Here is a 10882-nt window from a genome sequence, read left to right on the forward strand (position 1 = left end):
GCTATTATAAGGTGATTTCTGCAAACTATTGGCAGAATGCATGGCAGTGGTGGGTCAACATGTGGGAGGGGCTTTATGAGATAAGGATGGCATTAGGTTAGGCCATTAGTGTTCTGTGGATTACAATAATCCAGCCTCTCTATACGGCCGGGTTGGCTGTTTTGTTTACTGTTAAGTCCAGTTGGATTGACGCAGGTTGTAGGATGGCTCTCAGCATGCAGCGTTTCCTATTGGCTCTTGTGCTGGTAGCTAACGGTAGGATGATTTTATTAATTACACTTTGGTCTTTGGTTGATCTTGAACTGGCTGAGCGCATAGTCCCTTGTTATTAGTTTCTCATCCTTTGGTTTGTAAGGGCACAATTAGAATTGTATGGAGTAGTCAAGCTGCATTGGCTTTCAAATGGCATGCTGCACAGGGCTCCCCAGATTGAAGAAGAACAGAACACTTCTATATTTGCAGCAGTCCAACTTGTATCACATTTGAAATAGCTTTTCCTCAGTTATCCTCTTGATGGTGAACTGAATTTTGTGACAAAAAAACCCAAAACTCATGCTCTTTTGTCTGGGACTTTGCTAAATTTCATTTTATTTGTGATAGGTTAATTCTGTTCGTTTTGACCAGATACTGCTGAGTCCTCATTTTGTGTTCTTTTTTTCCTCTATGCTGCCCTGGCTATCTGTCTTTTCATCCTGCCTTTCCATCTGTCCAAACAGTATTCATCAGCATCCATGCTCAAGAGGTAGGTAGAAACCTCACATTCTGGTGTCTCTGCACCAACTCTCTGCCTTTTCTCCTTACACAAAGCCAAAGCCGTCATCAAACCTGTTCTAAGTTACTCTTTTTATTAATGGCAAATCAGCTATTTAAAATAGCTGTCTTTCTGCTAATTGTTACTTTGGGCTTTTTGTATGTGTGTGTGTGTGTGTGTGTGTGTGTGTGTGTGTGTGTGTGTGTGTGTGTGTGTGTGTGCATGTGTGCGTGCGTGTGCATGTGCGTGTGTGTGCATATCAGGCAGGTGTGTCTGAGGCATGGACAAGCAAGGCCTGTAAATGTGACTGCGATGGAGGTGAATCTCCCACAGAGTATCCCTCCATGATGTCTCCGGCTGGCTCTCTCGTGGTGCGAGGTGTTGACTGCATGCCAGGTTAGTCCCATACTCCTCTTCTACCCCTCTAAACTTTTGCTATAGATATATATTTTATATGCTCTCCATTGTTTCCTCCTCACGTTCCACTGAAGGATTTGTACTGTATCAAAATGCACTCACTCATTTGTGAAGCCCAAGGATGGGATCTTTATTCCCTCTGATTTCTTATGAATAGTGTCTGCTCTGAAGCCAGTCAAAATATAAGCAATTCAATTGTGTATCCTGGATTTGGTCTTGGAGAGATTGTTGCAGAAGCAATTGACAAAACTAAAGTCAATTTCAGTAACAGCGCATGCAATAATTATTCGGCACACTGTGCAATAAAGACAGGACCTGTAACGCAATGCAGCAGGGCTGTGCAAGACATTAAGGAGACAGTAGACTGCAGCCATTGCTCTATCTATATATACATGCTATACCTATCTAAATTCTATGCTGTATACAGTGTGGTTGCATTTGGTGAGAGACATCTAATGAATTATAATGATAATTGTAAGGTAGGTATACTGAATAGAAGAGCTTAAATAAGTATTCAGTTACAGCAGAAAACACAAACATGTCCATAATCGTAAGTGCCATTATGCAGAGATCAGAGATGACAAATGGTTGTGCAAAAATTGTTAAGTAGTTTTGTAATTGTGAAAATCCATATTATTAAAGAAAGACTGCTTGTTCAGTTACTGTTGAAAAGATGTCAAAATGGCTATTTCATTTCACTCGTTCAGCAATGCTTTGTGGTTTGTTCACATACTTACTTGATTTGATTAAATTATGATTCAAATGAGTTGTACACATTACAATAAATGGCACAGATTTTATTTTGCCGAATAGAGAACAGGGTGACCTACTAAAGAATAGATTTTTTTCTATTGAATCATTATTTCAATAACATAAAGACAGTTGATGGGTGATGATGGGTGAATGGGGTTTTTATGTGTTTTATTTTAGTGACTGTGCAAAGCTGTAAACTGACAGAGAAACAATGAGAAGGAAACATGTCTGTCAAAATGCTTGAAACTCATAATAAACCACAGATGGAGGGAAAGTCTGTTTTTGTGTGTGATAGACAGGCAAAAGGAGGGGGAGAGAGACAGTTGGTTTGCATGTATACATTTGTGTGTGTGTGCGTGCGCATGTTTGCACGCACATGCATGTGTGAGTGAGTGAGCGAACACACACACACACACACACACACACACACACACACACACACACACACACACACACACACACACACACACACACACACACACATACACACATACATGTGTGACTAGGCTACAGATCTCACACCACAGGACAAGCACGCTTCACTGAACGTCCTCAGAAGGTGATGCTGTTTGGCTCAATGAAGTGTCGCTCCACTGACCACCGCCAACCTCATTCTCAGATGGCACAATGAGATAAAGTTATGAAGTGGCATTACATTGCCAAAGATTGACGATAAAAACATGAACAAGTTTAGGAAGAGGGTTATGCTTGAGAAAGATGATAAATAGACTTATTGGAGAGAAAAGAAGAGTGTAAGAGAGAGCAGAATGTGGGGTGGTAATTGCGAAGAACAGCTTGGTATTTGAAGAAAACAATAAATAAAAGGTAGCTGTGACAAGCAGAGGTATCAGTGCGAGGGAATTCACAGATAGTCTTCCCGCCTATTCTAGGGCACATGGCAAAGTGGAGGTTTTTTCTCAGCTAGTCAATGCATGTGTTGCCTTGGGTCAAGAATGCTAACAAGTGATGGAAAGGAGAAAGTAGTACAGCAGATTATCGTATTCTTGGAACTTGATGCTTAGATTACAGCGCTTGGAATAGATGTGTGCGACGTACAGTGACAAAAACCAGTAAATGGGATGACATGGGTCTGATAACTCCTAGTGATTGAGGAGAACCACCTCATGCACACCCTCTGGGGTACCTGTCCACTGCAGATTACCACTTAGTTTCCCAAAATACAAGTACAATTTTTTTCCAGCCTGGTAAATCAGCAAAAACAACGCACGAGAAACGTTAACGTAGCCTTTCACATTACTGTTATGTAAAACACTTGGGCTTCTGACTCACACATAGGCCCTGCCACTCAGTGCAGTGTAATACCAGGATTAGGCGGGATATGACCCTGTGTCAGATAAGCTTAAGGGTAGTAGTAAACAAAAGAGCAGCGGGATAGCTCCGCTCCAGCTGGTCATGCATAGCTTTTGTTTTGTAACGTCGTGCCTCTTGACAGATCCAGCACCCATGTGTTGGATTTTCTGTTTTATATATATATTTTTAATTTAATTAAGTCAGGACAAGCCCATTTCTAACTGTCATATATTGGCTTGGTAAGGGATAGAAGGAACAGATTTGTATAGCCAGAGTGTGTATTCATTTGTGGGGTTAGGTCAAATGGCTCACAATGGAAAGGAGAGTGGAGGCTGACAGATCAAAAGATGGCAACAACACAGACCTAAAGCTGTGGTGAGCAGAACATGGCCATCTGTTTGCCTGCTGCCCTAATGGACATCACTGATCTCTCACTGTGGAGAATTAAACTGGAAGCTTTTAGGATGGGATATGGGTCACACTGGGCCTGGTGATGGTGGGGGTTTTTGAATCATGGAAAAGGGGTTGGAAGCACACGGGACAGGGTGATGGACAAATTGAGGGATACACTAATGAACCAAAACATTATGACCACTCAATCAACCTTTGATTATCTCCAAACAAAGGCACATGTCACGGTAGATTAGATGGTAAGCTAACATTTAGATCTTGTAGTCAACGTGTTGGATGCAGGGGGAATGGACAGTAGTAAAGACCTGAGCGACTTTTACAAGGGCCAAATTGTTATGGCCAGACTGGGCCAGAGCATCTCTGAAACAGCAAGGCTTGTGGGGTGCTCTCGGTCAGCAGTGGTGAGTACGTACCAACAGTTGTCCAAGGAGGGACAAACCACTAACCAGTAACAGGGTGTTGGGAGCCCAAGGATCATCAACACATGAGCGCAACGAAGGCTTTTCCATCTGGTCCAAACTGATAGAAGGTCTGCTGTGGCACAAGTCACAGAAAACTTCGATGATGGTTACTGGAGGAATATGTTGCAACAAACAATACTGTCCATCGCACTCTGCTGCATAGCTGCAGACTGGTCAGAGTGCCCATGATGACCCCTATCCACCATTGACAGTGCTTACAATGGGCACTCGAGCATCGGAACTGCACCTTGTAGCAGTGGAAGAAGTTCACCTGGTCCAATGAGCCCTGTTTTCTTTTAGATCATGTGGATTGCCATGTACGTGCGCACCGTTTACCTGGGGAAGAGATGGCACCAGGATGCACTGTGGGAAGATGACAAGCCGGTGTGGAGGGAGTGTATTGCTCTGAGCAATGTTCTTCTGGGAAACCCTGGGTCCGGCCATTCATGTGGACGTCAATTTGACAAATGCCACCTACCTAAACATCGTTGCAGACCAGGTACACCCCTTCATGGCAATAGTATTCACTGATGGAAGTGGTCTCTTCAGCAGGATAATGTGCCCTGCCACACTGTACACACTGTTTGGGAATAGTTTGTGGAACATGATAAAGTGTTCAAGGTGTTGCCTTGGCCTCCAAATTCTCCAGATCTCAATCTGTTTGAGCGTCTGTGAGATGTGCTGGACCCACAAGTCCGATCCACAGCGGCTCCACCTCACAACTTACAGGACTTGAAGGACTTGCTGCTAATGTTTTGGTGCCAGATACCAGAGGATACCTCCAGGGGGCTTGTAGAGTCCATTCCTCGGTGGGTCGGCGCTGTTTTGACAGCACACGGAGGACCAACAGCATATTAGGCAGGTGGTCATAATGTTTTGGGTCATCAGTGTAGCTTCAAGGGAAAATGGATTGAGGTATAGAGAATAATAAAATGTAGAAAGGCCTAATGTTGTTAATAAGGCTGTGACATTTCCCTGAGTCGTATTGCTACTAAGCCATAGGACTTAGCAGCGATCTGTTTGTGTTCCTGTCTGATACAGTGGTGGCCTTGACATCCAGTTATGTTTTTCTTTCATATAACATGATTCATGTAACATGATTAATCCAGGAAGTCCCAGACTGGAAAAGCGACGATAAATGACATTATAAAAGAGATTTATATTTAAACCTCTTTTCACAGAAAATTCTGGCTCGTGATCTCCTCTTAACATCAGTTATGTCTCTGATCCTTTCCAGAGTGCCCATACCACAAGCCAATGGGCTTCGAGGCTGGGTCTGTAAGTCCAGACCAAATCACCTGCTCCAACCAGGACCAGTATACCGGCTGGTTCTCTTCCTGGCTCCCAAGCAAGGCCAGACTTAATAGCCAGGGCTTTGGGTAGGTATGCAGAAAAAATTGTGCTGTGTGATTTGTCTGTGTCTGCGTAAATATGGCTTCAGTTCTTTTCAATCTGAAATCATAATCTGATCTAAGGAAAAATTAAAGGCTCTCCCCAGGAAAGAGCGACTCATAACCAAAAACCCAGGCACTCATCTCTGTGAAAAATGTGCATAAAGAACAACATATATAGAAAGGGATGGGGGGCACAACATGGTAAAATGAGACGTAACAACATGTCTTTTCTTATATTAAAATATAGTAACATTTAAACAAGGCAACATAGCATAGATGTGCAAAATGGGCAGCTTAGTTAGTATGAAATCCACTTTCCTTTTGCTCCTCCATAGTAGATCACTGTTTCACTAATTCTTTAATCATGCATATTCTACACTGATCCTTCATTTATTTTGTAGGGGCTTGGCTAGCCTTTTCATTTATCGATGTCATAAATTCCTTGTCTGTGTACCCGTGATGCATGGTTTTTGGGTTTAACCATTTTGTCTGTTTTCCCAACCACCATATGCTGTATGCCCATTTTCCTAATCCCCACTGTGGGATGAATAAAGTTCACTGAATAAAATCAAACCTTTTGTCCTGATGTGTATGTGTGGTAAGCAGGTTCACATCATGAACAGTTGTGTTTCTCCTCAGATGTTCATGGCTATCTAAGTTCCAGGACAACAGCCAGTGGCTGCAGATTGACCTGAAGGATGTGATGGTGGTGTCTGGGATTCTGACCCAAGGCCGCTGTGATGCTGATGAGTGGATCACTAAATACAGTGTCCAGTACCGCACAGATGAAAAGCTCAACTGGATCTACTACAAAGACCAGACTGGAAACAACAGGGTCAGTGGGTCATGTTTAAGAATAGATTGCAACATTGATTGTAGACAGAAACTCACATTTATGTGCAACCTCATATTTGTGCACACATGCATGCTAGCAACCAACCTATCACACCCGCCTCTGCCAAGACGGGGTGGCAGGTTGCTTTAGTAGCCTAAAACACAGTCCTTCATCAACAGAACCAGGGTTCAAACTGCAATGTCGCCAAGCATCCAACCTGCTTAAGCATCTTTGAAGCTGCATCAAGTTTTGGGTTTTTACTGACTTGTGTAAGAAAAATGTAATTTCGCAAAAATCTACATTTACCCTCTGCTAGCTCGTGTATTTGTTTTGAAAAGAAAAGCTGGTGGAAAAACTGGTGTTTGCAAGATATACAGGGATGAGGTCATTTATCTCTAACTGTGGCTATGTATCCTACCTGTGTGCCATAAATAATTTTTGTCAAATTTCACAGGAATCCGAAATTGATTTTCAATATTGACGTTCGATTTGAAATTATTATATGGCATTATATAATCTTCTGGCTGATGGTCTAATTTGCTCATATTGGTCATATAGCAGTGATTCTCAACCTTTTTGCCCTCAAGGCCTCCCATGTCCAAGGCCTCCCACAGTTGAAATGATAACTTCTCATCATCCCCATTCCATCTGTAAAGTCATACACCTTGTCCTAACTGCATACATAGATAGTAACTGTCAAATGCAAAAAAAAAAACATGTCGCTCCCATTATAGTCAATGAGACTGTTCTAACCAGCTGCAAGTGTCAAAATGCGAAACGAATGCCTCTTTTCCCAGGCTGATGCCGTCTCTATTTTTTTTAACACCGGCCTTGCCATATAGCAGTGGAAAAAAGGTAGTGATCTCACGTGGATCAGATAGATTGGTCCTTGGTTTGTCTCCATTTTGACTTCACACAATGCCTCTGTGGCTCCAGTGCAGACAGCCTACATAGTTGTACCGCGACTTAGCATTTTGAAACACGCTTGCAGTCAGGGCAAGGTGTAATGTAGTTAGTCGAGCTTATTCCATTTAACCCCATAAAAAGCAGAAAAAGTGATTTAAAAATATTTTCCAAATTTTACAAAGCAAAAATCATTTTTATTTCTTCCATTTATTGCAAACATATTTGTGTGACATCTCCAGAAAGTAAAAAAGCTATTATATTTTATATGATACTAATTGCTTGCTCTGTGTTATTTATCAAGCTGAACCTTTACTTATGTCTTACTCTTTTGTGATTGAAGCTTTCACTAGTTTCCCATCATCTCAAGGCTACCTTTAGGTAGCGGGCCCCCCCATTGGGCCCCGGGCCCCTTGTTGAGAACTGCTGATACAGACCCATCAAATTTAGATGAAGACGGGTAAATAACCAATGAAAAAAACTCCTCGCAGCAGCTAAAAAACAAAACACTAAGTCCTTAACAGCTCTTTGGAACTGTTCTGTAGCCGTCCCTGTGCTTACCTCCCTACGTGGTTATTGTTGTTGCCGATCCTATCTTTTTAAATGGTGTTTCTGACTCCTCGCTTCCCTCTCCCCAGGTATTTTACGGCAACTCGGACCGCTCCTCGTCCGTGCAGAACCTCTTGCGCCCGCCTATCATGGCGCAGTACATCCGCATCCTGCCGCTTGGATGGCATACACGCATCGCTCTCCGCCTGGAGCTGCTGCTCTGCATGAGCAAATGCACCTGAACCTCTCCGTCTGCTGTCCCGGAGGCCTCGTCCCAAATCTCACCTCACCTGAGTGTGTGGTACAAATTCCATTAGAAAAGTGTGAAGTCAGTGTGCGTTCCTGACCTACGTATTTAAGACCCCAATCTCGTTTGGTGAAACTGGTTCTTTTAATTACTGAAAAATAAACAACCTTTTAAACATAATAGAAGGACTTGCACATTCTCTTATGGACTTTGTTTTACTTACGACCATGGACTCAGATGAATAATCTCCATATATTTGGATTGTGTGTAGATAGCATGTGCAGAATCACAAAGAAATGTTTCTCTGAAGCTTATAACCACAGGTTTGAGTTGGGACAGGTGCCTCAAAAAGACCTGTTTGCCTCTTTGTAATGTTCATCACAGTGCTAAACCAGTCCTTTATCAGCAGGGAATTTACTAATCTTATTAAGACCTTCCAGTCAGTCTCTTTTCTTCATACCTTAAATACGGCCCTGTGATTTAACATACCGTTATCCTAGTGCCCTTTTTTTATTTGTGAACAATGACCATGTTTAAGCTCAGGCATTTTTTTCATTGTTGCGTTTTAAACTTTGTTCTGATATAATCCATAATGCTGACACCATATGCTGTGAATCTTGTGTCATATGTCTCTTCACTTTGTCAAGAATAGAGCTTGATAATGGTTATACAGGAGGGAAAGTTCACCAACAGATTATTTTTTTGTTTTTTTTTGGATGTGGTTCTGTATTGTGTGCATCTCTTGATGTGTTTAGTGATGTAGTCTTCTTGATCTTCCATGTCAGCTCGGATTTGTGTCCCGGATAATTAACTCCGGCAAGGTATTCATTGTATCTTTTGCCTTTTTCCTTGATTAAATAAAGAATAGTACTGTGTGCTCACTGTCATTGCAGAATATATATATACACATACCTACATACATATATATACATACATACATACATACATATATACACTCACTGGCCACTTTATTAGGTACATCTTGCTAGTACCGGGTTGGACCCCCTTTTGCCTTCAGAACTGCCTTAATCCTTCGTGGCATAGATTCAACAAGGTACTGGAAACATTCCTCAGAGAGTTTGGTCCATATTGACATGATAGCATCACGCAGTTGCTGCAGATTTGTCAGCTGCACATCCATGACGCGAATCTCCCGGTCCACCACATCCCAAAGGTGCTCTATTGGATTGAGATCTGGTGACTGTGGAGGCCATTTGAGTACAGTGGACTCATTGTCATGTTCAAGAAACCAGTCTGAGATGATTCGAGCTTTATGACATGGCGCGTTATCCTGCTGGAAGTAGCCATCAGAAGATGGGAACACTGTGGTCATAAAGGGATGGACATGGTCAGCAACAATACTCAGGTAGGCTGTGGCATTGACACGATGCTCAATTGGTACTAAGGGGCCCAAAGTGTGCCAAGTAAATATCCCCCACACCATTACACCACCACCACCAGCCTGAACCGTTGATACAAGGCAGGATGGATTCATGCTTCCATGTTGTTGACGCCAAATTCTGACCCTACCATCCGAATGTCGCAGCAGAAATCGAGACTCATCAGACCAGGCAACGTTTTTCCAATCTTCTATTGTCCAATTTTGGTGAGCCTGTGCGAATTGTAGCCTCAGTTTCCTGTTCTTAGCTGACAGGAGTGGCACCCGGTGTGGTCTTCTGCTGCTGTAGCCCATCTGCCTCAAGGTTCGACATGTTGTGTGTTCAGAGATGCTCTTCTGCATACCTCGGTTGTAATGAGTGGTTATTTGAGTTACTGTTGCCTTTCTATCAGCTCGAACCAGTCTGGCCATTCTCCTCTGACCTCTGGCATCAACAAGGCATTTCGCCCACAGAACTGCCGCTCACTGGATATTTCCTCTTTTTCGGACCATTCTCTGTAAACCCTAGAGATGGTTGTGCGTGAAAATCCCAGTAGATCAGCAGTTTCTGAAATACTCAGACCAGCCCGTCTGGCACCAACAACCATGCCACGTTCAAAGTCACTTAAATCACCTTTCTTCCCCATTCTGATGCTCGGTTTGAACTGCAGCAGATCGTCTTGACCATGTCTACATGCCTAAATGCATTGAGTTGCTGCCATGTGATTGGCTGATTAGAAATTTGCGTTAACGAGCAATTGGACAGGTGTGCCTAAAAAAGTGGCCGGTGAGTGTATATATACACACACACACACACACACACACACACATATATATATATATATATATATATATATATATATATATATACTCTCTCTCTCTCACACACACACACACACACACATATATATATATATATATATATATATGTTTTTTTTTTTTAAACATTTTTGGATTTTCCCTACTTTTTCTGGGCTGTAGACTACCACGTTTCCTCCGATAAATGTGGAGTCACCAGCCGCTGCTTTTCACTTCACAGTGAGGAGTTTCGCCAGGGAGACATAGCACGTAGTGGACAGGGAGGGGGAACTGGGGGGAATAACGGAGGCGCTAATGCAGTGACCAGGACACATACCCACATCCGGCTTCCCACCCGCAGACACGGCCAGTTGTGTCTGTAGGTGTTTCGGTGTTAAATGACGAGATGGGTGATAAGTGCTGACATACTCTTTATCTGGCTCAGAGCACAACATCATCTGGGCACAACGCCCCTACAACGATACACAGCTGGCAAAGCAGCACCACCCAAATTCCAACAGATGGCAGTAACACACAAACTTGCGCCTTTTTTTAACGCGCCATTTAACACCCGTAATGTCTTCCTTTTCTGAAATAAGAAACATCTCATTAAGTTCCAGAACTAAACTGTACTTATGTATTTGTGTACTTCGTACTTAGCCCTCCATTACTGA

At 42.7% G+C, this 10882-nt stretch overlaps 1 protein-coding gene across 1 annotated transcript; it reads left to right on the forward strand.

The window, feature by feature from the left end:
- Nucleotides 1-203: 203 nt before the first annotated feature.
- Nucleotides 204-8027, forward strand: rs1a (retinoschisin 1a). The gene is made up of 6 exons (XM_056279221.1): nt 204-255; nt 717-742; nt 1015-1147; nt 5342-5483; nt 6138-6333; nt 7875-8027. The coding sequence occupies exons 1-6, from the start codon at nt 204-206 to the stop codon at nt 8025-8027; spliced, it is 702 nt and encodes a 233-aa protein (XP_056135196.1).
- Nucleotides 8028-10882: the final 2855 nt, after the last annotated feature.

This window comes from Lampris incognitus, chromosome 4 (genome assembly GCF_029633865.1).
Source record: "Lampris incognitus isolate fLamInc1 chromosome 4, fLamInc1.hap2, whole genome shotgun sequence".
NCBI lineage: Eukaryota > Metazoa > Chordata > Actinopteri > Lampriformes > Lampridae > Lampris > Lampris incognitus.

Coding starts and splice junctions, on each gene's coding strand:
- rs1a (XM_056279221.1), top strand. CDS start 204: ATGGCTCTCAGCATGCAGCGTTTCCTATTGGCTCTTGTGCTGGTAGCT. Junction 256..716: donor TCTTGTGCTGGTAGCTAACG/GTAGGATGATTT, acceptor CTGTCCAAACAG/TATTCATCAGCATCCATGCT. Junction 743..1,014: donor TCAGCATCCATGCTCAAGAG/GTAGGTAGAAAC, acceptor TGTGCATATCAG/GCAGGTGTGTCTGAGGCATG.